The sequence below is a fragment of the Thrips palmi genome, unplaced genomic scaffold (assembly GCF_012932325.1).
Source record: "Thrips palmi isolate BJ-2018 unplaced genomic scaffold, TpBJ-2018v1 HiC_scaffold_17, whole genome shotgun sequence".
Taxonomy (NCBI): Eukaryota; Metazoa; Arthropoda; class Insecta; order Thysanoptera; family Thripidae; genus Thrips; species Thrips palmi.
Genome location: NW_023144626.1, coordinates 4,445,132 through 4,470,875, shown reverse-complemented (window position 1 = coordinate 4,470,875; position 25,744 = coordinate 4,445,132). Strand labels below are relative to the sequence as shown.

Genomic DNA, 25,744 nt, shown 5'->3' with positions numbered 1-25,744 from the left:
AGCCGAGTCAGCCCGACGACTCACTTCGACGCACAGTCACCTTTGAACACACAGCGACAGCGACCCAGACCGCGTAAAACACAAAACACCTGCAGAGTGACTCACAGCGCGCGGCATCCCCGGATACAAATTGTTCCATTTTAAGACTCTAAGGTGCGGAAGCGCGCGCGCGACTTGGAAAATGGACACAGGGAAGTCCGCCTTTCGCCCTTCGAAAATCGAGTGCGGGGCGGAGCGCGGTTCGCGCGGCCGCTCCGTGGGAACCTCGACGAGGGGTGGGTGGGGGTGGCTGCCCTGCGCCCTGCGCCGTGCCATTGGCCGGGGCCGCCCTCGGACGCCGCCGCCCTCCGCGTTGGCGCCGCCCCCGGCACCGCCCCCAGCGCCACCCTGGACACCTGGACGCACCGGGCGCAGGGGCGTCTTGGTGTCTGCCACAGTGCAGCAAATCCTCGACGGGAACGGCCACGACACAGCACTCCATGGGTACGTACGTCGCGGCGCGGCGAGCCTTTGCGCCCGCACGGTAGGCAACCCAACCGGCGCATCGCCCGCACTGTAGGCAGCCCATCGGGCACGGCCCGCCCGCCCGCGGGCCGACCCGCAACAGTGGTTGCATCGCTCTGCCTCTCTCGCACCTAAGGGGACGCCCCATGAGTGCGAGAGAGACAGAGCGTCGCAAACGTCTTTCAGAATCCGCCTGCAGATAGGCAACCCCTGCTGCGCTTGCCGCAGGTCGCGCGCTGCCCGTGCCCGTGGCCTGCAAGGTGTGCGGCGACAAGTCCTTCGGCAAGCACTACGGCGCCTTCTGCTGCGACGGCTGCTCCTGCTTCTTCAAGCGCAGCGTGCGGCGCAACGCCGTCTACATCTGCATCTGTGAGTCTTGGCTCTGTCTTTGTCACGCCCGCGGGAGAGTCCCGTTGAAAGTGAGCGCGTGTTTGCAAAGTGCGTCTCTTTCTTTCCCGACAGCGGGGCGGGGGATGTGCGCCGTCGACAAGACGCGGCGCAACTGGTGCCCCTACTGCCGCCTGCAGAAGTGCTTCCAGGCCAGGATGAACGCCGCGGGTAAGGCAACTTCAACGCCTCGCGCAGCTAAATGGTCCGCAAGGGTAGAAGTTAGACAGTGTTCGTGGGGGCCTTATAACGAGTGTTCATTTACCCAGGGTGAAAGCCGCGACAGCGAGCGAAAGTGTCCTGCCTGTATTTCAACAGCAGGAAACACGGTGAAGATCTTTTCCCAGCGGGTAGTAGCACTAGAAATCGAAAACTCGTGAGGGTCGGAAAATTGTGCGCACGCTTTTCCCTCGAGTGTAGCTGCGTGCAAAGCGGGGCAAAGCGGGGCAAAGCGACGCTGTTGAAGGTGAAGGGATCTCCCCGATCGCCGCGTTCGAGTGTTCGAATCGACCCCTCCTTTATCACACTGGGCGGTCCGGCCGGCCGGGTGAAAGGTGAACAAGGGGCTAGCAGGGCTAGCGGGGCTGGGGCGCACACAATGGCGGTAACCTGGCGGCGGAGCGGCGGACGTCCGGTTTTGACAGCGGCCGCCTCGGTCACGTGCCCGGCGCCCATGACTCAAACATCGGCTGTCAACGCGGCGCCCTGGCCGCCCTGGCCGCGGTGGCGGCGCATACGTAGGCCGGGTCCTTGAGGCGGGGGCGGCCCCGGGGGCGGCCCTTTGTCGGCCAGGCCGGCCCGGGGCACTGATTGAGGTGTTGCAGAGTGTCACTCTGAAGGGCAGCCCAAACACGGTTCCCGGGCGGCGCCAGGGCGGCGCCTGGGCGCACGCGTGGCGCCCCTTGTTAGATCGGTTTGACCAGCGATAAGGCTGAAGCCTGGCTGAAGGGCGAAGAGAGGCTCTCCACGGCGCGTGCGATCGTGCGTTCGCCGGAAAAGTGGGGTTCGCGGAGTGCTTGCTTATTTCGTGTTAAAAATGTAATATCCCTGCGACCGTTTCCTAACCCCACCCCACGGGCAGCGCTCTTACGTGTTTCCGCGCGCATGCCGAGTGCGCGTCGCAAGGACGACGGTTCAAATTCCCAGGAAAACCGCGGGCGACCGAAAATCACAGCCGCGCCGCGTCCGTTGTTGACATTAATTGAGGGCAAACGGGGCGTGATGGATGAAGGACTGCATGACTCGGTGTGGGAGCGCGGTGCGCGGCGACACGGTCCGCTGCCTCTAGGTGGCCTCCTTCCGGCTCCGCGCGCCGCGCCACCCTAGGCGCGCCACCCCCAGCCATGTGTGGTCACCTCACCTCTGCATGCCTCGGGCCTGGAGGGTGAGGTGGTGACAGCACAAGAAAAATCGCCCTCGCCCTCAACGCCGCCCAAGACAACGCGTGTCGTGTGTCCACGGCGTGTTCTCCGGTTGTCCTCGCGCTGCCCAATTTGACGCCGAGTTGGCGGTCGTGCTGTACGCAGCGGTGCAGCAGGAGCGAGGCCCCAGGAAGGCCAAGACGCTCAGGACCAAGCTGGAGGCAGAGTCGCAGCGCCACCCCCAGGCGGCCTGCTGCGGCGTGTCCACCACGACGTCGTCCTCGCCGCCGGGCCACTGGTCCCCGGAGTCGCCGGAGTCCGAGTCCCAGTCGCAGGGCGAGTCCGGCTGCGGCAGGGCCAGCCCTGGCGGCGCTGCGGGTGCGCCTGCCCCCTTCGCCACCGACGTCATCTCGGGTAGGTTGTCGTCCGCGGCGACTCGAGGCTGCCGGTCTGCGCGGCTTGACCACTGCTCTGCTCGGATTCCAGAACCGGGGCCGGCGTTCGCGATGGCCCTCGCCGAGACCGTGCCCTCGCTCTCGTCGGCACCCCCGCCGGCGGCCCGGGCCTTCTGCGGCGTGGCGCGACTGCCCTCGCTGCCCCCCGCCGCCCCCGCCGCCCTGCTGCCCCCGACCCCGGGGTCGCTGTGGGCGCGCGAGGTGTCGGCGCAGGTGCTGCTCATTGGCCTGCGCCGCGCGCGCAACCACGAGGGGCTGCGGACGCTGCACCGGTCGGCGCAGGACGCCATCCTGAGGACCGTCTGGGCCTCCATCTTCATGCTCAACGCCAGCACCGCCATGGCGAACCTGGACCTGGCGTCCCTGCTGGAGAGTACGTCGGAGGTCCACGATGAAACTAGGCCAACGAAAGTCCGCCCCGCTGTAACATTTTCTTTTTCCACAGTGGCGGGGTGCAGCGGCGCGGTGTGCGGCGGTCTGCGGTACCTGCAGGGGCTGAGTTTGGACGCGCTGCAGGTCGACCTCCTCGAGTCCGTCATCCTCGCCCGGCCAGGTTGGTGGTCGACTGCCTCGTGTTTTAGCAGAGCCGAGCAGAGCGTAGAGTGGAGCGGGGGTTTCAACATTACACCCGCGGCATGCCTGTCGCAGACCTGCTGGCGACCGACGCGGAGCGTGCTCGCGCGCTTTCCTGGCAGGAGCGGGTGTGCGGCGAGGTGCTTCGCACCACCCAGCACCGCGTCGTGCTGCTGGCCCTGCCCGTCCTGTGCGCCGCCAGGGGGGACCTGCTGCAGAGGGAGCTGTTTGTGGACGCGCTGAGGGGCGTGTGCCTCGAGGATGTGGTGGCCGCCATTTAGGCCGACGTCGACGTCAAAGTCAAGGCCGTCAAGGCCGCGAAGAAGAAGTCGCGTGAGCCAACCGTCCGCGTCCACCTTGTTTTCTGATCTTGTTGCATATTTTATATTAGGTAAATAAACAGTGTAATACACTTGGCAGTTTCATTCGGCCGTTGTGTCCCAGAAGGCAGACACACAGTGTGTCGTCGTTCGTTCGGGTTCAGGGCGCGTGGCGCGTCCAGGCCGGTCGCGGCCGGGATAACCTTTGTCACTCCGAAGCTGCGGGCACGCACACGCTCGTCGAAGCTGAGTCCGTCTAAAGGGAAAACGGCAGAAAACGGGCTCATTTGGATTCCGATCGGAGTGACCTCTGTAAACACGGAGCTATTTCTGCGAGTTTTGTGGCCGCGTCGGGAAGGGGAAGGGCGTCGAGGAGGCGCTGGAGGAGAATAAACCAGTCTGGGGTCGACACTCCGAGCGACCGCCTGACCCGAGTCTGACCCCCCGAGGACGCTTCTGTACAGTGCCTTCGTCGCTCTGTCCCTCTCGCACTCATGGAGCGTTCCGTAAGGATGCGAGAGACACAGAGCGGTGAAGCTCTACCGTTCAAAATGGGACTGTAGAGATGACGGGCAGCGCTGCCTCGCGGAAAGGACCTCCTCCCAGGCACCGGAACGCCACGGCAAAGAGGCCCGCATGCGACCGGCCGAAACCGTATCTCTGCGATACACGGCAACCTTGCCCGTGGCACTGGCCGTGGCATTGGGCTGGGGAGGACGCGAGCTGCGGACCGATTCCGAGAGTCGTTTCCATCGTTCTGTCTCTCTCGCACCTTCAGGTCGGCCCATGAGTGCGAGAGAGAGACAAAGTGACAAGAGCGACTCTCGGAATCAGTCTGCTGGTGGCAGGCGCTGCGCCAAGCCGTCACGACCGCAGGGAGCCGCGAGCCTCGACCGAGGCGAGGCCTCGACGTCAGAGTGTCACGAGGGAATGCCAGCGCGCTGCACGCTCCGCGTCCGTCCGTCAGTCCGCGTCCCCGCGCCGCGACGCTCTGCCGACGGACGCCGCGCCGCACCGTCGCGAGGCGCCGTGCAGACTGGCAGAGTCCGCGGTCGCGGGGGTGCCGTCACGTCACGTCACCTTTGTCGGCGATTCGCGATCCCCTCCGCTGGGGCCGGTCGCGGTCGCGCCGCGCGCCGCTCGCGCAGTCGCGCAGTCCAGCCTCCACATCACGTCCAGCGGATCCAGCGTCCAGGGGGCGGGGCTGGCCGGGGCAGGGGCGGGGCCACATCCGCACAGCACCATCGCCGCCAGCCTCAAGGTCGAGGGCAGCCCAGCCCAGCTTCACCGCCACCCCATCAAGCCGGCATCAAGCCGTCCCCGCCGCTATATAACGACCCGGTGTGGCGCGCTGTGGTGACAGCGACTGCGTCTCGCCGGCTCCGCGCCGCATCAGCGTCTCGCTGCGTCCTGAACAGCCCCGCCGAACCGCCGCACACACCGCCATGCGCGCCGCCATCGCCTTGGTCGCGTTGGCCGCGGCCTGCAGCGCCGTCGCCGCGCAGGACAAGGAGGTCCTCGTGGACCTGAAGCGCGTGCCCATGCTCAGCGCCGTGCTCGGCGACGTGCCCGTCGAGGGCATGGAGCACGACGCCGTGCCGGACAAGCAGCACGGCAACGGGGACCACTACGACACGTCGACGCTCCGCCTGCTGCACGTGGTGAGTACCTGCCTCGACTCGTCGCCGCCGACCAAGTGCTCAGGTTCGCCAATCTTGGCGCCGCGTGTTTGGCGCGTATTTGTTCAAGTGTTTTATCTGTTCTTCCCGCGGAGGCTTCGCGCCTCGCGCCGGGCTCTACGAAGTGGCCGATAAAGGCGCTCCTATCGCGGTCCCGCTGCACCGCCTCGCGCGGCAGGGCGGCAAGGCGGCACGGCGCATGCACTGCTTACGTAACGATGGACATGGCCTGCGCGGCCTGCATGAAGTGGACTGCGGCACGAACCAGACGACAGCGCGCCGCCAAAAATGATTAGCGACCCGGGCAGGTGGTGGCCCAGAGCAGGCTGGTTTCACACACAGCGGTCGCCGCTCTGTCTCTTTCGCACTCCTACGGGCATCCTGTGTAGGTGCGAGAGAGAGGGAGATGGAACGTCGTTCGGATTCGGAATCAGCCTGCGCTGCTAGTGCACAGCACCACGCCGCCGCCGGCCGGGTTGCCTATGGGGCGCTGGGCGCGCTGGGCGCGCTGGCCTAGGTGAGGGTGAGGTGGACGGCTCCAGCGACGGCACGTCGTTTCGGCCGGCTGCTGCTGTTGCTCCAATGACCTCGTGGTTTGTCGACAGATGTTCCGCCACGGCCAGAGGACCCCCGCTGACACGTACCCCAACGACCCTTACGTCAACTTCAACTTCGCCCCCGTGGGCTGGGGCCAGCTGACTCTGGTGAGGCTACGACAGTTTCGTTCCTCTTCCCTTCCTGTTCTCGCGTGTTTGTCGGTAACCTTGACCTTGGCTTCCCTCCGCGCAGAACGGCAAGCGCGACCAGTACGAACAGGGGCAGTGGATGCGGCGGCGCTACGGCGCCTTCCTGGGCGACCTGTACCACCCCGACGTGGTCGAGGTCCACAGCACGGACGTCGCCAGGACGCAGATGTCCGCCATGCTGTCCATGGCGGGGCTCTGGCCGCCCGCACCAGAGCAGCGCTGGCACTCCAGTTTGGACTGGCAGCCCGTGGCCGTCAAGAGCCAAAGCTTGGACCAGGACGATGTAAGCAGAGGGGGGGGGGAGCACGCCGTCGAGGCCCTGAGTCATGTCGCCGTTGTTGCAGCTGCTGCTGGTGCGCGTTCCGTGCGCGCGTTACGGCGAGATGCTGGAGGAGGTGATGCAGTCCCCGCCAGTCGTGTCCCTCCTCAAGGAGAACGAGCCGCTGCTCCACTACTTGACCGAGAAGACGGGCATGAAGATCGCCACGCCCGATGATGTCCAGTCGCTGTACAGCACTCTCAAAGCCGAGGTTCGCCACGTTCAGGACCAGTTAGGTTCCCGCCAAAACCGGAGCGCTTACTGACGTTCCGCGTTCCCTTACAGGAGGGCTTCAACCTCGCGCTGCCCGACTGGACCAACGGCACGGTCTACCCCGACGCGCTGACGCAGCTCACCGCGCTCAGCTTCGAGATCAACGTCATGACCAGGGAGATGCAGCGCATCAAGGGAGGTGCGTTCTGCCCCACTTCCACCACCTTTTGTTCTGTGGTTCTGTGTCATCGGCGCGGAGGATGGCGGAATGTGGAGCAGCGACAGTCAGAGACTTGAACGCGTGTCGCATTCCGCTACACCGTCTGACGAGGGGAATGTGTTCGTTTCGCGATGAGCCGTTTGGAACCGGTTTGATCCGTGTTCGGCGCTTGCTTTGGCGCAACAATGACCTTGCCTACCCGACCCGCCTGGTGGGTAGGCAGCCCCCGTACCCTGCCCCTCTGTGCGCAGGCCCGCTCGTCAAGACCGTGCTGCAGCACTCCGTGGACCGCGCCAACGGCAAGCTCAAGGCGGAGCGCCGCATGTACGCGTACGCCGGCCACGACTCCACCGTGGCCAACTTCCTGATCGCCATGGGCGCGTGGGACACGCAGATTCCCGGCTACGGCATCCTCGCCCTCGTGGAGCTGCACGAGGACCCCATCTCGCACGAGTACGGCGTCAAGGTACGTCTAGAGATCGCGTCAACTTCCCTGCCGGGGGTGGGGACTGCGGAGCGCGTCAGTCTGTCTCTCTCGCACCCCTGCGGCATCGCGGGCTTCGCTCGCCACCTTAGGGTGCGCTGGGCTGGGACGTTGTTCTCAAAGCGGCCGCTCTTGTTTCGCCAGATGTTCCTGAGGAACTCGACGGAGGTGCCGCCCTACCCCTTGCACATCCAAGGCTGCGGCCACTTCTGCCCCCTGGACAAGCTGGTCCAGCTGACGGCCGACGTGGTGCCAGACACCTTGCAGCGCGCGTGCGTCCCCAAGGACCCCAACTACACCCCGCCGCCTGCGTCTGGACCTTGAAAGAAAAAAACCGCCACCGACCGTCTTCCCACAAGCTGGAATCAGCAGAAAAATTTGTATTGTTGCCCTGTCTAGAAAACATCAAGATAGTAAAGAATGCAGGTTTAATTTTTAATTTATTGACTTCATCCAATAACAGTTATTTTGTAAATTAGAACTTGAAATATTTTGTACTGAAGGTATACATTTTTAAAGTCCTAATTGTTCAAGAACCATTTTACTAACCATAATAACACTATACATATGTACACACACTTTATTTACACACTAAAAGAAAACTGAGAAAAAGCGTTAGAAATAAACAAAAATGGGGAGAGATCAACTCAGATTCCTGATACAAACAGAGAACCAACAATAAATACAGACAGGTAAATACAACTCAGAATTTTTAAAATGACTTCCAAGCAGTAAAAAGAAATTTATCTAAAATTGGCTTGATACAAACACTTTTTTCAAGGCAAAAGACTCTGGAAGCTGCTTGCTTTCATCACAAAGCAATAAAAAGAAATGATTTTACAGGAATTGATGATTAAACTCAATGATGGGGACAAAACAATAAAATGTACAGCAAAGCTTTATACAGCAAGGAAAGTAAACCATCCAGACATTTCATTTATGAAAAACAGGTAAAGTAAAGTTCATATTGTACAAAATATATCTTTAAAAAAAAATTAACGATATCTTGCTTTTTTGTTTGAATTCTTCTTCACTCCAGTTGAGCGTGCACCTTTAGGATCTTTCCCAAGAGGGGATCCTGGACGGTCCAACATTACAGACCCATTTACACCAGGAGTTGAGCTCCTACCTAATCCATTTGTATGAGATGACCCGAGTGTAGTGTTCTTTCCAGCCTCTTTGCGGACCAATACATTATCTTCACTTCCACTGTTTCCTGTATGTGATTCTGTCTCACTGTTGCGATCCGCTAAATTAAAGAATTAAAAAAATGTAGTAATTATTTGGTACCAAAATAAGAAATATAGTGAAACAAAAAAAGGAATAAGAACTTACACTTCTCTTGAGACTGATCAACAAGTCCACTTACAGCCTAAAAAAATAAGGAAAAATAATGTCTTATTACAAAAAAGTTACTATAACAAATTTAAATAATAATACACAATTCTGACTCAGTACTCACAGCCATCGACGTAATTGATGATTTAGAAAACAGACGCTCTGCTTCTTTGAATTTGCGATTTCTTTTGTCAGCTTTACTGTTGGTGTTTTTATTGTTGGCAATATAACGGTCCCATCCCCTGATGATGTTTCCATACAGCTGAGTATCTTCTAGGTAACTTCCCTCGAAGGCATAAATTTGTCTTTCAAGGTTTGCTAAAGTATCCTGATAACAAAACAAACACAAAAAAACACATTCATTTAGAAATGCCAAATGCCACGAGAATGTTGAGCACAAACAAGTGTAAGTGTAGTGGGAAATTGACTTTTGACAGTAAGGAGAAAGATACATGAATCTATACGTCTGTACTTAGGAAATAGGCAGCCAAGTCAGCAGAAAAGTAACAAAAGGATAACAATAAATTTGATAGAAAGGGATATTAGTAGAAACCTTTCTAAATATCAATTCCAGAAGAAAAATGTTATTTGGATCTCAAAACAAACAAACTAAATGGAGCCTTTAACCTAGCTGCCATACAGTCGACTGATTTTAATGAATGCATCTAAGCACATCATATGATGCAACATAAAATTGTTGTGGGAAATAAAGTACAAAATCAAATGATTACCGCTATCTCCTGCTTTCTCTTCACTAACTCTGCTAATTCTCCTCTAGTATCAATTCCACTTGTGTTTTTGCCTGCCATTTTCTCAACAAAACTAACTCGAACGCGCTCCAGTTTGACCAAAAGTTTGAGTAGAAAGCGGTAAGCAGGAAAATCGTTCTAAATACGGCGGTTCCAATGCCCAGAACGCGCTCAAAAATGGCTCAATTTGAGGTTCATTTTCAGACAGAAAGGATGATAGCCTTTAAACCTAAAGCTGCAAAGTTTCTGAATACTATTTATGAATGCAATCAGCACCACGTCATTAGAGCAATCATTTAATAGAGCTTTTCAGTCGGAAGAAACGCTAACCCAGAAATCAAATGCCCATTTACCGCAATCTCCAAATGCCTTTGCACAGACTTTGCTAGCCCAAATCATAAATCGCAGCGGTTGCCTGTTTTCCCGGGGTGACCTCTAAATGCCAATTTCGGTTTATAGCCCAATCTGGCAACACTGACGCGCTCTATGTCTTGTAGAAGGCTCCGATCATAAAATGTTGTTGTATGAGAAATTCAGGTATCAGAAGTAAACTTCTTTTCTTTTTCTTTTATGGTCGGTCTGTCTGTCGTCTGTCTGTCCATCTGTCTGTGTCGGCTCTGCACAACGTGGTTTTGTGCAGCCATTCTAAACTTCAAGAATGGCTGTTACTAAAGTGAAAAAACGACAAGGTTCCAAAAAGACGAAAAAGGCTTGGCGGAAGACTGATATTCGAGATGTTGAAGAGTTTTTGGAGGATAAGCGACTAGAAGAAAGATTAGGGTATGTTTATGTGAAGTTTTGAGGTTACTCCTGTGCATGTTCCAAAACAAAGTTTTTTGTTTTGGTTAGACTTCTGTCATCTTACGACTTTTCAAACCTCATTTTGGTACTAGCTACTCGCGCCTTTTTTTTATTCCATTCATCTACGGAACTTGAGGTCTTGGTGTGCCATCCCATGGCCTCTTGTTCTGTACTTTGCGATCATACTGTACATGTAACGAATGCTTTCTCTGCAGAGTTTCTTTCAAAGATAGTAAAGATGAGGATTTATTTACTGTCGATACGGCTCCAGACTCCAGCAACTTGGAGAAATATGAGGGCTTCCAGAAGGAACGCAGAAATAAAATTGCAAGTCAACCGCCACGGTGCTTTGCGAATTTAAAGTCTGATTCCAAAGTTCCAGATCCAATTGCCAAGAGGTAAGTAGGCAAATTACATACCTGTTTTTAATTTAACATGCCAACTGTGTACTAAGGTCCCTATTTCATTGTGTTTCTCAGGAATAGGGTCCGTACTGATGAAGAACGCAAACATCCCGTGTTGCGGCTGAAAGAAGCTGAACTTAAATCTAAAGGCATTCTTAAAGCTAAAGAGATCACCCGTATACGAAAGCAGGCAGTATAATGCTCAACAGAAAAGGAACAAACCTAAGCCTGGAGATTTTTCAAAAGATTTGTGGGATGAAGGTGCGTTCATTTCAATCATCTGATTTTTGTTGTTTGTCATAACAAATTTAATTTTAATTATTTTATTCTGCATTGATGGCATATTGGTGGATTTTCTTTCCCTTTCCCTGCAGATAAACCGCTGCCAGGTGAAATGAATTCCGAATGGGTTCTGCAACCTGCAAAAGAACACAATATTGCTAACTCAAAATTGAAAGAGATGGTCATCAGATATTCTAAGAGAAGCAAGCCTAGCAAAATAGCAGCAATAGAAAGCCCCCATCCAGGTACTTACCAAGTATCATTAAAATTATTGCTGTCTTGTTGGGTGAGGTGTTCTTTAGAAACCAAAAGCTGGTATTAAATTGGCTTCTTGTTTGCAGGAGTATCATACAATCCATCATTTTCTGCTCACACTGAGTTACTACAGGCAATCGCCAACAAGGAGATGGAGCTCATCAAGAAAGATAAGCATATAAAGAGAGTTACAAGCAATATGTTCCAGAGGATTCCCAGAGAACAAGCAGAGGTAAAGCTTGCAGTGTTTATTTCCTTGCCTTTAACAGTAACATTAAGTACCAAAACTTTCTTCAGTATTTTAAAACACTTATCCTTCAGTAGCATTTACAAAAAATGTTTGCTGCTGTACAGGTAAAATCTCCCTCTGCCTAAACCAGATTTTGTTTTTTTTCAGGCTGATTGGATGAAAGAAATGAGCCAAGGTGTGCCTGTGTTAGATGCAGAAGCTGCAAAACCTGATGAAGAGCCTACTGACAACAAAGATTTTAAGGCTATAAATCCGCCCACAAACAGAGACAAAAAGAAAGATCTGAAAGCTAAAAGGAAAGCCAGAGAAGAGAAACTCAAGAAAACTGTTAGGGAGCGAACTAAAGCAGAGAAGAAGAAACAGACTGATCTTCACTTGTGAGTGTCACTCTGGCTTTTCATTTGCATTGGCCTGTGCATGTGAGCATGTGCATATTGACCCTGACCTGATGATATGATTTTCTTACAGATTGAAACGCATCCAGAAAGACCTGGATGAGGCACAAGAAAAAGTGAACTTAGTGACGCAGAAGCGGAAAGCTGTCAGGGAAGCCAGTGTGGGCACTACAAGACGTCTTGGCCCAAGGAAGTTTGAAGATCGGCCTGAGGACTTTAATCTAGCCTCGGATTTGAAGGGTAGTTTACGCTCTATAAAACCACAGGGCAATCTGTTGGCTGACAGATTTTCCAGTTTCCAAAAGAGAAACATGATGCATGTGCCACCGGCTATTTCCGGGTTAGTATTTCTTTCTTTTTGCCTGATTTTTATTCTAATTAAGTGCACTTGCTGATCATGTCCTTTCCTGCTCCTCCTCCTTTATAGCAAATCGAATAGGCTCAAAGCAAAGAAGGTGAAAAGGTACAAAAAGGCTTCCCACAAAATGGAATGGGAAATAAATCCTTATGAAAGACCTGGATACCTGAAGAAAAAGCAGGCTCAAAGTGCACGTGCCCTTGGACAGAAGTAATGAATGTTATATGTAATGAAATAAAAATCAATTATCTACTTTATGATATATTGCTGGTATTATATATATTGCTTTAAATATAATTTGTTATGGTCATTTACTGCTCCTATAATTAATACTTGTCACTGTGCCACTGGCGCATCTGGTTCTGTGCTGGGTGTGTGTGTCTCCTCCTTTCGTGGCACGAGGCCCAAATCGCCGCTGCGGTATGCAGATCCAGATGCAGATGTAGATGTTGCAAGAAGTGAAAGCTGTATGGTTGATAACCTGCAAAGAATATTCTTGTGAGGCCCTATGACTTAGTTCAGGAATACATACTTTCCATTGAAAACAGTTTCACTTACGACCCTGTCTCCTTAGGATTTGGCTGCAGGTTGCACAAGTCATATTTCGTAAGCATTTCCAGCAGTGTTGCAAGCAGATTGTCCCGTAGAGCCAGATCAAGTGGCTCATCTCCTGATGGATGGTCTTGAATCTGAAACAATTTCATTTTCAAGATACAGACTTAGGTTTGCTGTCAGAGAACTGAGACTTCACATTAAACACCATATACCTCCAATGCCTGTTTAATAGCATTAACTGCCGCAAGTAACGTGCTGTTCACTCTGTTTGCGTACTGACGCATGTTAGCCACTTTCAGGAGCATATGTTCTCTTTCAGAAGCACTTGAGAAAAGTTGGCTCTTAAGTTTACGCATTTCTGTGCACATATTATTATGCCGTTCCTCAGCTTCAGATAATTGTTTTTTATACTGTTCTGACAGTGATTGGTAGTGTGTCAGCTCTTTTACACGAGTTGATAGCTTTGCATGTTCCACAGATAGTCTGTCTATAAGCTGTATAAAATAAGCAAGTACAATTAAGAGTGTTAAATACTTGCATGACAGCAGTTTTTTTTTTGTACTGGGTGTTATTACTTGCCTTGCTTTGCATTTCACTTCTGTTAAGAGCCATTTTTTTCTCCTTTTCATGCAACTCTACTGTCAATTTCATTTCTCTATCTTTCTCCCTCATACGGCTGTTTTCTTCTGTCAGTTCTTTGGTTGACACTAGCATCAAATCAAGCTGCATTTTTCAGAAAAAGACCAGGTTTTTTACAACTCTGTCATGGGAAAAGAGAAACTTACAGTAGCCAAGATATAAAACTCACCTCATTGTTGATTGCTATGTTTTCCCTTATCACTCTATGAGTGGTACTAGCTATTCTAGATTCCGTGGCTTCTTGAAACTCTGTTGATAGCTGGAGTAGCCTTGTTTCCATCTCCTTCTTCAAGCTGTCATTAAAAAGCATAGCAAGTGTATTCTTGTTATTTAGGCTGAGGGAAATATTGTGTGCATTGTAGTGCTATTTACCTATCTTTCCCAACAATAAATTTGCGCTCTACTTCATACAGCTCTCGTGCATGGTTTTGAGTCTGCTCCTCCATTTGCTTTTCTTGAGTGACAAACTTTGCCATCAGGTCATCACGTTGAACTCGAAATTCATCCAGAGCATTCAATTTTCCAGCTGACAAAAGTAATATCTAATCATCAATACCCTGAATTCTGCTGCAATTATAAAGTCAATGTAAGTCATACCTAAAAGTTTAACTTCTGATGTGAGTTGCAATTGCATTGCCTTAAATTCTTGTTCCATTTGTTCAACCTTCTCCCTGAATGCTTTAGTTTCCATGTCACGGGTCTGAAAGTAAATTTCTCTTAATTCACTGAAAAATTTTAAAAGACTAATGAAGGTTGGATGATTTGGAGAAGTTTAATAAACCTGTTGCAACCCTTCCAGCCTCTCCTTAAGCTCAAGGATGTCATCTTCTTTTTCTGATAAGGTGCGATTAAGAAAAGATATAACATCTGCTCGATCTTCCTCTAGCTTGTTTCTTTGTGATGATATATCTGTGTTGCTGAGCTCAAGTTCAGCACATTGTGATCGAAGTCTGTGGGTCAGTAAACAATAGTTAAAAGCAATGTTCTGATCAAGAAATAATCTCAATACGTTGTTTGAAGAACCTTGCAAGTTTTCGATTCAGGTCGGTGATTTGTAGCTCATAGAATTCTTTGTCCACCTCTGTTAAAAGATTTTTGTCTTCTTCCTCAGTTTTTTTCCCCTTTTTCCCTTTTTTGCCTTTTCCTCCTTTCCCTTTTCTACCCATGTTGAGGAGTTACTGGAACACATTTTTTAAAAAGTGTTAATTAAGACACAACGAACTAGTCAGTAACACGAGATAGGTAACCAAGAAATGTATGTCAAAGTTAAAGTTGAATTAACAATAGCAAGTCGCATACTTACATCAGCCTCAAAAATTAAACAAAAAAACCACACAGTAAAAAAAATAACAAGTTCGGGATCAAGTAAAAATTAAATAAATATTCAGAAAATCCTAACTGGCCACCTATAAGAGGCTCGCATTTGTGAGATGTGAGTTCTCAAACTCATCATTTCATTGCTTCATAGCAAAAGTCAGGAATCAATCTAATCGTGCCTTCAGAAATTGCTCTCTTTACAAGCTTCATTTTCAGAAATAAACGCATTATTCTTTGAATTTTGATGGGGCCTCAAACAGGGAATGTCATTGTTGCCATGACAACATGTGCTGGGTCTGTGGTGTGGACTTTATCTATCTATTTTATTTCAGCTAAGAGTGTGTAAAATATACGAGAATTTCCTTTTCTTTAAGCTTTAGATTTATCTCAGCAAGAATTACTCGGGCCAACTTGTGACTGTAACAGCAGGTTCCGGCCACTACGGCTGCTGCCACTTGCCACCCTCATCTTTACCAGTCCTCCCCCCTCCCTCCTCTCTCCCCTTTCCACCCCCACCCCCGCAACTGCAACTGCAGCTCCTGCTGCAGCTCGCCGTGGTGTACGTGACTTTTCGCGGCGTCTGTAAGTATGAACTATTTTGCAACGACTTAAGTATAATGTCATATCTGGATGAAGAATGTCATCCCCTTATCAGTTATGCTGAAGAAACCTGACCTGGGTTATGTTCCAAGTCGATGCCAAGGCAGATAAGTTTTGTTGTGCTTCTACGAAGTTGAGGTTATGGTTACTGTTTTCCTCTCTCTTCTTGTGTCACATTCCGTTTCTTTTATACCTTTTCTCACGCGCGCCAATTGAAAATTCAGTAAACTTTGTAGAGTTTCGCAAAATTCATTTGGTTTTTCCTTCGATTTTTAAAGAATTTTTCCAGTTGTATTTTTTGTTATTTTTTTTTTAATAATCCATTTTTACGGTGAATTAGTCTTTTAATTCATTGACTTGTTTTTTTCTGTCTAGGTGAGAACTTCATGAAAGGTCCAACATGTCGTTAGATGATCCTAAGCATGTGGAGAAACAGAATTGCTCCAAGAAGAAGACCGCAACAAGTCATTTGAAACGAAAAACTTATTCATCTGACAGTGCCGAGAGCGAGAAAGAAAGTGCAGGCAGTTGGGATTCAGACAGTAGTAACAGTCTGAATTGGCGTCCACCTAAAAAGAAGAAAACTCCTGAGAAACAGAAGAAAAACAATGTTAATGAATCTTCATCAAAAGCACAAACAAACAAAGATATTGAAATCTACTTACAGTCAGACTCCTGCTCAAAACTTGCAAAATACTGTAAATTTTCCAAGTGCAGAGAGTGCATTAAATCTCCTGAAACCAACCAGTATTCATGCCGCTTTTTCTCATTCAGAAAAATGCGGTGCATCAAAACTAGTCTGAATTTGTATAGCAGTGGTTTTGCCGAGCCTACAGATGCAGATGAGGTAAATTTTGATTTTGTTGGTTGTTAACTTATTAGATAAATGTGTAAAGAAGTTCACAATTATTTTATTTTTTTTCAGTCTGACAGAAAGTTGTGGCTTCCCAATTTAGATAGCACAACATCTGCATCTACAGACTACCTGGATTTTCATGTTGCCAGATTTATTCTTAACCTAGTGGGTGACCAATTTTGTTGCCTGATTAGGCAAGAAGAGGAAGCTATTCATCTAAACATGGGTGAAGGTAATACATACATATTAAACTATCTGAATTTTAAAATACATTTTAAAAACTAATCATTCTAATCATTCTGCTATTTTATCATAATTTTTTAAAAAGATTTTATAGCTTGGAAGAAACCAATGCAAGGCGTGCGTGAAATGTGTGATGTCTGTAAAACAACCCTATTTAATTTTCATTGGGTTTGTGATAGATGTGGCTTTGTGGTTTGCATTGACTGCTATAAGGTTAGCATGAAAATATATGGTACACGTGTATTTCTTTCTGACTTGGATTTAGTCTCATTGGTATCTTATCTGTGATCTCTATTTGCAGGTTCGTAAAAGTGGAGTGAAGAAGGCTTGGATGGAAAAAGGACCAGATCATGATGAATGGAAGTGGCTATTTTGCAACAACCGCCAGTTGCACGACCAAGAACAGTTGATGTTGTGCCAGACCATTGCTGATAAATGTTTGCAGCAGCTAAGAAATTTAGTGCATGAAGCAAGACATTTGTGTGAGATTCCACAAACTTGTAAATGTGACTACAAACTAAACTCAATGGACAATGTGTATTCCACCATCAACATGGTAAGCTATGGAAGCAAATTCAATACCAAATATTGTACAACGATTATTAGTAATTACCCTGTTCAAAATTTGTCAGATAAAACTAAGTTTTAAATATTAAGATTTTCTAAAAAGAACATCTTTTTTTATGACTTAGGATCGTGTGAAACAGCTGATCAAATTAGATCCATTAAATGCCATAATAACTCATCTGGAGGGTGAACCAGGCAAAATAAATGACAGCAAGGAACATGAAGAACGTATTTTGAAAGAAGCAGCTAAGCAGACTTTACCTGAAGACATTTATTTAACCAGTTCTTTTAGAGAAGAGGTGACTTACATTTTTCTTCAATTGTATACTTTACAAGCTTTCTGATGAATAAAATCTTATTTATGGTCATTTTAGGACTCAAGTAGCGACTCGGATGATGAAGGATCTAAACCGTCAGGACTCCTGGATTTGCTGGTTCCTGGAAAGGACTCCAACAATGGTAATGAGAGTAAAGTCACATGCCCCAAATATACTTCAGAACAAACGGCAGCAGCAAGTTGCCCAGGTTCTGGAGGATTGACAGAGTTGTCTCCCACATCTCAACAAAAATCAGCTCCACACAAAAACTCACCTTCTAAGCAAGTGAAGGTTTCAAGGAATAGCATGATGGATATTGTAAGTTGTGATAGGAAAAAAAAATTGTGCTCATTGTATCATTTTTTTTTTTTTTTTTAGTTTATTGTGATTTTAATCTTTTCAGGTCATATTGATATCAAGCAAGCAGGATGAGCCTAAAAATGCTGTGGAGGCAAAACCCATGCAGCATTTCGTTCGTCGCAATCACAGTTCACTGCCAAGCAATCCCAATCTTCTCCCTCCCCGGAAGATGACAAAGTTAGAGAGTGGCGAACTTTATCCTAATGTTCCACATTCATGGCTGTGTGAGGGTTCGTTGTTAAGATTGATTGATCCAAGTCACAGTGGAAATTATAGACTATTTCAGGTAAGGTTTTAGCAACAGCATCTAAACATTCACTAAATTCTGTAGCTATAACTGTTTGTTGTTTGTTGCAGGATCAATGGAGACGTGGTCAGCCAGTCATAGTAGGCAATATGACGAAACTTTTAAATACTAAGCTTTGGGATCCAGACTCATTTTGCCGTGACTTTGGAGAGGAGAGAAATGATTTAATTAACTGTGCCACTGGGCATTTGGTCCCCAATAGACCAATGAAGGAATTTTGGGAAGGTTTTGGAAACTTCTCGAAGAGATTGAAAGATGAGCATGGAAACCCAATGCTTCTTAAGCTAAAGGATTGGCCTCCAGGTGACAATTCATTTTTCATTTTTAGTTATTTATTTCATTTCCCTTTCATAGCACTGTAATTACTGACGAAATATCCATTTGAATTTTGCATTTTAGGTGAAGACTTTGCAGAGTTACTTCCTACTCGATTTAATGACTTGATGCAAGCCCTACCCTTAGCTGAATATACTCGGCGCACAGGACGTTTGAATCTTGCCTCTTGTTTACCGGACTTTTTTGTCCGGCCTGACCTGGGTCCGAAAATGTATAATGCATACGGCTCATCTCTTTTCCCAACCAAAGGGACAACTAACCTCCATCTCGATATATCAGATGCTGTCAATTTTATGGTGTATGTAGGTATTCCTTCTGATGCAGATTATGAGGAACACGTCCAAGGTAATTTATTACTTACTACACTTGCTACAATTTTTGAGCTTAAAATCAAATTTGTTAGCTGGACAGAAGTAAATATTGGATTCATGGCATTGTTCCTGTTTTTGCAGCGGCATATAATGCCATAGATGAAGCTGGCTGTGACGATTTAACACGCCGAAGAGTTCGATTAGAAGGAGAGATGCCTGGTGCTCTTTGGCACATATATCATGCGTCTGATGCAGATAAAATCAGGGATCTTCTAAATAAAGTAGCCATTGAGAAAGGCACTCGTCTTGAACCCCACCATGATCCTATTCATGACCAAAGCTGGTATTTGGATGCTGTTCTACGGATGAGACTTGAGAAGGAATATGGTGTGACTGGATATGCTATTGTACAGTGTTTGGGTGATGCTGTTTTCATTCCTGCTGGAGCTCCTCATCAGGTATGTTTTTTTTTTTGTGAAACCTTATAAAATTAAAAATAAATGAGACTAGTAACCAGGGAAAACTAGAAAAACTGACAATACTAACAATATTTTTACAGGTCCGAAATTTACACAACTGTGTTAAAGTTGCTGAAGATTTTGTGTCCCCTGAAAATGTCACACATTGTTTTTCTCTAACCCAGGAGTTCAGAGAACTTTCTGACACTCATACCAACCATGAAGATAAATTACAAATCAAGAATATTATTTACCATACGATTAAAAGTGCTGTTTCCTCCCTGCTGAGGGAAGTTAGATCTCCTCAGTAAGTTAGATGTTGTTAATTTTACCAACTGTTGCAAATACTTCTATACAAAGTCAGTCAAGACTGTCAGTATTATAATTTTGTTATTAGTGTGAGGTCAATTACTGGCTTTTTACATGTGTTGTAAATTAAACATTAAAAATCAACCTCCTCTCTTAAATAATCAAGTGTTAGTGTATGTTTCCAGACTCTTTTCCTTGTATATTTGTGTAAAATTTTTGGCGTGAATGCAATTTTCAACATTGTGTGTAGAATACTGGAGTTTGAAGCAACATTATGTAAGACTTATTAAAACTGTGATGTTACTCTTGATATCCAAGTTTTGCTCTTTCCTTCCCTTTGCAGTCTCATTGAATGCAACAAAATTTCTCAAATCGACAAACGCAGTGAGGTGATCCCCGCAGTTGCGCGACACGCTGACTTTTTCCATTCGGAAAACGAAAGTGCAGAGACATCCTCCAGATGCATAGGGACCCTTTTGAACGAAAATAAATATTATAACACACCAACATTGGGACATATCTTTCAAACGGCTAACTGTTCGCGGTTTCTACTTTGTCGTTTGTTTGAGCATCCCGCTCAAGAACGCAAACCTTTAGTTTCCGCATCTTCTAGAGGGCGCTAGTATGCATTTTGCGAAAATCATCGGAATCCTTGACTGACACTAGCACACACATGCAACGATAGGAAACTCCGGTAGCTGCGATAAAAAATATCATGTCTTGACCATGCCTTCTGGCCCACATATCCATTTAAACATCTCCCGGAGGTCAAAGATCTCTGCCCAGTTTCTTCGGTTTCTGAGCGCACTCTCAGGGGTTATTAACCGGAAGTCTGTTGCCCCCCCTACTCCCCCTCCCTCCCCTACCCAGCGCTTGCTTCCTCCGGCTCGGCAGACTCCGGCTCCATCCATTTCGTAGGCTTAGTGTAGTTCACCGGCAAGCTCTCCGGTTTGATATTTGACTGAAACTTTGTCTCTGACTGTCGAAATCACCAAAATGGCTGTTGCGGAGAAGAGGCCTCTTAGTGATAATGTTTTCAGCACCAAACATATTATTACGGACATTGAAGGGACGACCACATCCATCAGTTTTGTCAAGGTATAACGTCTCACCGGTTGGGGTAGACTTCGCCAAATCGCTGGCTGATAGTAACACCCTCGTGGCTCTTTGTGAAGATTTCTGACCAGACTTCTCGAGTTGATTTTGTTCCGTGGTTACTCTCTCAGAGTTGTGTGCATTCGGTGCCTTCGTTCACTATTTTTTTCCAGTTTTTCGGTTGAGCCTAGGTTCACGTGAGTGAGCCGGGCCATGACAGGTCATAAAGACTATGTAAACGGCTGTAGGAGTTTCCAGCTACTTTACTAAATGACGTCCTATTATCTGGCCAATTGTAGCTTCTGCGCAGTTCGGCATTATATTCTAGAGTAAACTTTGGTCATTGTTTGTCCACTATAATATGTGCAGTCCTGGAGAAAAGAGCCAACATGGTGGAGCTGTTCCATTCTTTGTTCTCCTACAAGCACCGCATTGCTGTCCACCGTGACCGTTGGGCCGCTCATTGCCACTCAAGAAATGAATCACGTACTGTCTTAGTATCTTAAATGCAACTGGCCAAATGGTTTTCATTTCATTTAAAGCCTAATATTCTGGAATCAGATGTCTAATTCATGACAGAATTTGGACAGTGTAGAACTGTTCACTTGTTTTTGTTTTACATGAGGATCCTAATATAAATGACAAATAGACATTTCTTGATCGTTTTATGTTACAGACTCTTGACTTTATCTTGTGTACAATCATTGTTTCAACTCCCCGATTCTATTGCAGGATACTTTGTTTCCGTATGTGCGTCAAAATCTTGATGGGTACCTGAAATCTCAGTGGAGTGACGAAGAATTCAAGGATGTACTTGGATTGCTCAGAGATCAGGTACTGTACAATTTTATCACATGATCACAAGTTTCTAATTTCTAACTAGTGGTGCGTTTGTCCATTGTCAAGGATGTCTCCCTACTCACCCCATTGTGATGCTTTCAGCTGTTTGAATTTTTTGTATAGTCTTTGGTCTGATACCTTCCTGCTTTGATAGCACTGCAATGTCAGTCTGACCTTAGGTAGAGAGTTGGATAATTATTCCTTTGACTAACTCTCTCTTATGATACACACTTGTCATGATGGAAGTTTCATCAGTTATGATAGGGTCTTAATGAATCAAGTTTGATTTTGTTGTCTTTAGGCTGATGAAGATAAGAAGGCTGAATTGGAAGGAGTTGTTGAAATTCCAAAGGAGGGTTCTGAAGATGACATCAGAGCTGCTGTTGCTAAGAATGTCCTTTGGCAAATGGATGCTGATAGGAAGACAACTGCTTTGAAGAAACTGCAGGGGCAGATGTGGCGTCAGGGGTACAAAAATGGAGAGCTAAAGGGGCAGTGAGTTATTCATTAATCTGATCTGACATCTGGATTGTGTTATATATCTAGTCTGTGACTAATCTAGAGATTTGTTGCAGTCTGTTTTCAGATGTTGCCCCTGCACTCCGAGAATGGGCTAAGGATGGGAGGAAACTGTATGTATACTCCTCAGGAAGTGTAGAGGCACAGAAGCTCCTGTTCGGCAATTCAACAGAAGGGGATCTGACAGAGGTAAGTTGCTGTACACATTTTCAGATTGGCTTAGGCTTTGGCGTTTGCACTTCTTAACCCTGAACTTTTTTCTCAGTTGTTTACAGACTACTTTGACACTGCAGTTGGTGCCAAGGTTGAAGTAGAAAGCTACAAGAATATTGTTAAGAAACTAGACTGCAATGCTGATGATGTACTTTTCCTGACTGATCTACCAAAGGGTAAGTGTCTTTTTTGTGTCTTTGTGAATATTGGAGTTGCATTGTAGTGGGAGTAGATTTTTGACTTCTAGTTAGGGTGAATCCCAGATAATAATGCCAGCTTGTTTTAGGAGCATATTTTGGCTGAAGGGGCAAGTTATGCAAGCTTTGCATCTGCATAAGCTTTTAAAATATAAAAATGTACAATTTTATTCTTAATGGTTGTTTCGGAAAATTAAGCATTGGAAGGCAGAGGTGTGATGAAGAAAAGCATTCCAAGCTAGCAAAAAATTATCTGAGAATCACCTTATTTGCCTTGAACTCTGTGAATTTGGTTTGAGTCCCATTAGTAGTGATAACCAGTGGTTGTGGATGAAATGGGTGCTTCTGATTCATGTATTCTGTGAAAATTATTTGTATGAATTTGTTTTATGTCTCCGAGAGTCTTCTCAGTTAGTCATACCAGAAACACTGAGGGAGTGGTATGGTAGACTGTTGCCTCTGCATGTATTTCTGCTGACAAATTTCTCAGCCTAGTGTACAGTAAAATGCATTTCAACATTATTAGAAAGTGGATATCACTGATTTTGAGTCCATTATCGTTACTTACGCTTCATAGCATAATTTATTTCTCCTACTTCTCTTGTTTCTCATGTCATTGGCATAAGTGTCATATCTGATGCCCTTTGTAAATAATGGTTAATTGTAAGCTCATTCTTTGCACTCATTATCTTTTTCTTTTCTGGATCTTGGTCAGCTTTTTCTTAACCTTTTTGTAGAAAATGGATACTGTTATTCTGTTAAGTAGTATGTTAACTTGTGCATGTGTGTATTTTTTCCTTTCAAATTTTAATATTCTAAGTTCAAAAAGACAATTCTGTCATCTTGTTTTAACTTATTAGCCTTGTTCTGCTTGTAATATTTATGTGTGTAGATTTGTGTTGCATGTTCAGTTGGTTAGTAAACTTAGGGTAAGATCCTCAACTTATCAGGTTTTAATAACAGCAACCAAAAAAAAAAAAAAAAAAACCTTAAACTGTTGGTATTTTGTTATTTTTCACTTAATTATTTATTTTCTTTTGTTTTTTATTTTGTCTGTGTAGAGGCCTCTGCGGCCCGTGAAGCTGGTTTGCCTGTCCTTTTGGTGGAGAGAGAAGGCAATGAACCTCTATCAAGTGATCTACACAAAGAATACCCTTCAGTTTCCTCCTTTGACCAAGTATCATTTGAAACTGTGAGCAAGAAACACAAAGCTGAAGAGGACACCGAAAATGAAACCTCAAGCAAGAAATTGAAAGTTGATGAGGACTCCAAAGAAGAAAACACGACCAAGGCGCCGGAAGATGAGGAACTGGAGGAAGAAACCAAGCCTGCTGAAAAAGATTCTGCATCCATGGATGTGGATGTGGAATCGGCTGTGGGTAAAGATGTAGAAGTGACAGAATCAGAAGTCAAGACTGATGCGATGGATGTTGACAAGCCATCAGAAGAGCCAAAAATAGAGGAAAGTACCAAGGCTCAAACAGTTGATGATAAGACTGTTCAAAGTCATGAAAATAGTGGTGTTGAAAAGTCTGAAGAAAATGCGGCTAAGACTGAGGTGGCTGTGATGAATGAAGAAAATGGCTCTGTTGAAGAGACCAAGTCAAAACAAGATATTGATGATTCCAAGGCTGTAGAAGTCGACAAAAAATCTAATGCTGAAGAATCGCAGGGAGTTTCAGCAAATGGAGATTTATCTGAAAGCTCTACTAATGAAGTCAATCCCGCGGTAGAGGAAAAAGAAAAGCCCTTAGAGGAAGTTCCTGTGATTGAGAAAGCAGAAGTTAAAGAAAAGACTGAAGTCCCTCAAGAAAAGACTGAAGAGAGGGATGTTGAAAAAATGGAGACTGACTGTGAAAACAAGCTACCCAAAGAAGACTCAAAGACTGATGTAGTTGTGGAAGCATCTGCTGTCTTGAGCGAACTGAAAAAAGACAATGCCGAGAAACCTGAAGATGTTAAAGTAGAAGAAGCAAATGATAAGAAAGATTCTGTGATGGAAGTCACTGGTCAAGATAAAGAAGAAAATGATCAGAAGATGGAGAGCACTGAAGTCAAAACCTCCTCAGCCATTGAAGTATCTGCTGAGAATCAAAATAAGTCTGAGAAGGCTGCTGAGGAAGAAGGACATGTGTCTAAAGAACTGAATGGTGAGGCTAATGGCAATGGCAATGTTGAGGCCAATGGAGATGCCAATGGAGAGACCAAACAGGTTGCTGAAAAAGAGAATGGAGAGAAAGAGAAGATAAATGGATCTGCTAATGGTAAGGATGCTGAAACAAATGGTAAGGTTTCCAATGGCAATAGTAATGGGCATAGTGAGGAGAAGGATCTCCCAGAAGTGATTGTCACCAAGAATGCAGCCCAGATTGAAAATGGAAGCGGTGATGCTGCTGTGGTAGTGGAGGCTTAGATTTGACTTTTTTTTTTCTTAATGTAACAGTTCCTTCCCAGGTTACTTATGGGCCACCCATGACATTTTAATTAGCTTTTTGTACTTAGTAGGCTGCTGATCTGCTTCTAAAAATTAAGAGAACAAGAGCAAATATTAGTGTGCCAAAATTGTGAAGTTTGTCTTCATATCAAGTGGTATTTTGATCAACACTGAGCGCGAAATCTGTGTTTAGTATTACACATCATGTAGTATATATAAATTAATCTTAATTTGTAACGTTCAAGCTGGACCTATACAGGTGGTATGGTCCCTTTCAAGGTGCTTTTGTCTTTAGTCCTTTCTAATTGATACCAGTATTATCTTCAGACTGAAGTTTTTATTTTATCAACAGACTGCTTTCCTCCCCTTGCTGACTGTGATTATCAACGCCTATGCTGCAACAACATTGTTCTATTCTAAAGTCAGTTGCTGTCATATTTTATTCTTAGGGTTTTTTGGGGAGTTAGTTGTAATGTTATTTTATGTCAAATGAACTAGGTTTAAGGCACCCAATTTCCTGTATATGTACCGCTTGATCGTCAATTTTGTGTAAGTTATCAATCATTCCAGTTGCACTTGCACTGGAGGGATTTGATTTCTTTGTATTTAATATTTTACATGCGGTTATTTATTGTCTTACCACCTTATATGGTTGTGGTATTTGTAGGGATTTGTAGTTTCCATCACTTAGATTTTACAAGTGGGAAGTACCAAATCATTCCACATGTCATGTGATATAAGTGTACTGCCATGTGTATGTTGGTTTTACAAATACAGCATTTTTTTTTATTTCAATCATGTGTTTATTTTATTTCTCTTTTATTTCCTATTTCCTTCTGAGTTTCATAGCAGAAAATAGCATAATGCACCCTCTACAACCACTGGTACTCAACATCTAGGTTTAGGTTCAATCTACCCATACTCTCATGCATGAGAGGCGTTCAGATGCATGCATGTGCCAACTGAAAACATGTCTGATTTTTTATATGTGACTTACAGAGGCTTTGGCTGCGGAAGGTTCAGGGATGCACGCTGTACTACTCCGAAGGGAAGGGAATGCTCCTCTCTCAAAAGATGATGAAAGGTTTACGGTGGTACAAAGCTTTTCTGAACTTTCTTTTGAAAGTTTAGGGTCAGGGAAACGAAGTGTCACAGTAATTACCTTAGAGTGAGGCTTG

General features: G+C 46.4%; 7 protein-coding genes across 8 annotated transcripts; 5 read left to right on the top strand and 2 right to left on the bottom strand.

The window, feature by feature from the left end:
• The first annotated feature begins 383 nt into the window (after positions 1–383).
• On the top strand, positions 384–3,675 carry LOC117643958 (nuclear receptor subfamily 2 group E member 1). The gene is made up of 7 exons (XM_034383145.1): positions 384–483; positions 733–873; positions 967–1,062; positions 2,418–2,608; positions 2,921–3,080; positions 3,153–3,408; positions 3,672–3,675. The coding sequence occupies exons 1-7, from the start codon at positions 480–482 to the stop codon at positions 3,673–3,675; spliced, it is 852 nt and encodes a 283-aa protein (XP_034239036.1). The 5' UTR covers positions 384–479.
• Positions 3,676–4,806: 1,131 nt separating this feature from the next.
• LOC117643856 (venom acid phosphatase Acph-1-like) lies at positions 4,807–7,700 on the top strand. Its single transcript, XM_034382974.1, has 7 exons — positions 4,807–5,261; positions 5,885–5,983; positions 6,069–6,308; positions 6,370–6,555; positions 6,630–6,756; positions 7,029–7,243; positions 7,406–7,700. Exons 1-7 carry the CDS (start codon positions 5,046–5,048, stop codon positions 7,583–7,585), a joined length of 1,263 nt encoding a protein of 420 aa, XP_034238865.1. The 5' UTR covers positions 4,807–5,045; the 3' UTR covers positions 7,586–7,700.
• On the bottom strand, positions 7,683–9,438 carry LOC117643857 (chromatin modification-related protein MEAF6). The gene is made up of 4 exons (XM_034382975.1): positions 9,331–9,438; positions 8,724–8,927; positions 8,597–8,633; positions 7,683–8,510 (listed from the first exon to the last, which is right to left on the bottom strand). The coding sequence occupies exons 1-4, from the start codon at positions 9,406–9,408 to the stop codon at positions 8,257–8,259; spliced, it is 573 nt and encodes a 190-aa protein (XP_034238866.1). The 5' UTR covers positions 9,409–9,438; the 3' UTR covers positions 7,683–8,256.
• Positions 9,439–9,928: 490 nt separating this feature from the next.
• LOC117643853 (ribosome biogenesis protein NOP53) lies at positions 9,929–12,355 on the top strand. The gene is given in 9 exon segments (XM_034382971.1): positions 9,929–10,128; positions 10,365–10,547; positions 10,629–10,737; positions 10,739–10,814; positions 10,928–11,080; positions 11,177–11,322; positions 11,488–11,717; positions 11,809–12,075; positions 12,163–12,355. Coding segments are annotated over 9 exon segments (1,431 nt in total). The 5' UTR covers positions 9,929–10,006; the 3' UTR covers positions 12,308–12,355.
• Positions 12,356–12,392: 37 nt separating this feature from the next.
• On the bottom strand, positions 12,393–15,061 carry LOC117643854 (cilia- and flagella-associated protein 157). 2 transcript variants are annotated; one of them, XM_034382973.1, is made up of 10 exons: positions 14,958–15,061; positions 14,311–14,465; positions 14,069–14,237; positions 13,885–13,987; positions 13,660–13,813; positions 13,457–13,580; positions 13,228–13,371; positions 12,861–13,142; positions 12,652–12,782; positions 12,393–12,574 (listed from the first exon to the last, which is right to left on the bottom strand). In XM_034382973.1, the coding sequence occupies exons 2-10, from the start codon at positions 14,451–14,453 to the stop codon at positions 12,430–12,432; spliced, it is 1,395 nt and encodes a 464-aa protein (XP_034238864.1). In that variant the 5' UTR covers positions 14,454–14,465; positions 14,958–15,061; the 3' UTR covers positions 12,393–12,429. The 2 variants fall into 2 exon arrangements, with proteins under 2 accessions (XP_034238864.1, XP_034238863.1); XM_034382972.1 differs by lacking the exon at positions 14,958–15,061 and adding an exon at positions 14,591–14,954.
• LOC117643850 (lysine-specific demethylase 3B-like) lies at positions 15,060–19,580 on the top strand. Its single transcript, XM_034382968.1, has 12 exons — positions 15,060–15,186; positions 15,580–16,051; positions 16,130–16,292; positions 16,389–16,516; positions 16,605–16,859; positions 16,996–17,169; positions 17,245–17,505; positions 17,591–17,833; positions 17,905–18,157; positions 18,254–18,535; positions 18,643–18,959; positions 19,061–19,580. The coding sequence occupies exons 2-12, from the start codon at positions 15,605–15,607 to the stop codon at positions 19,268–19,270; spliced, it is 2,733 nt and encodes a 910-aa protein (XP_034238859.1). The 5' UTR covers positions 15,060–15,186; positions 15,580–15,604; the 3' UTR covers positions 19,271–19,580.
• A 547-nt stretch (positions 19,581–20,127) lies between these two features.
• On the top strand, positions 20,128–25,361 carry LOC117643851 (enolase-phosphatase E1). Its single transcript, XM_034382969.1, has 6 exons — positions 20,128–20,366; positions 21,096–21,197; positions 21,505–21,698; positions 21,779–21,911; positions 21,988–22,111; positions 23,194–25,361. Exons 1-6 carry the CDS (start codon positions 20,265–20,267, stop codon positions 24,543–24,545), a joined length of 2,007 nt encoding a protein of 668 aa, XP_034238860.1. The 5' UTR covers positions 20,128–20,264; the 3' UTR covers positions 24,546–25,361.
• Positions 25,362–25,744: the final 383 nt, after the last annotated feature.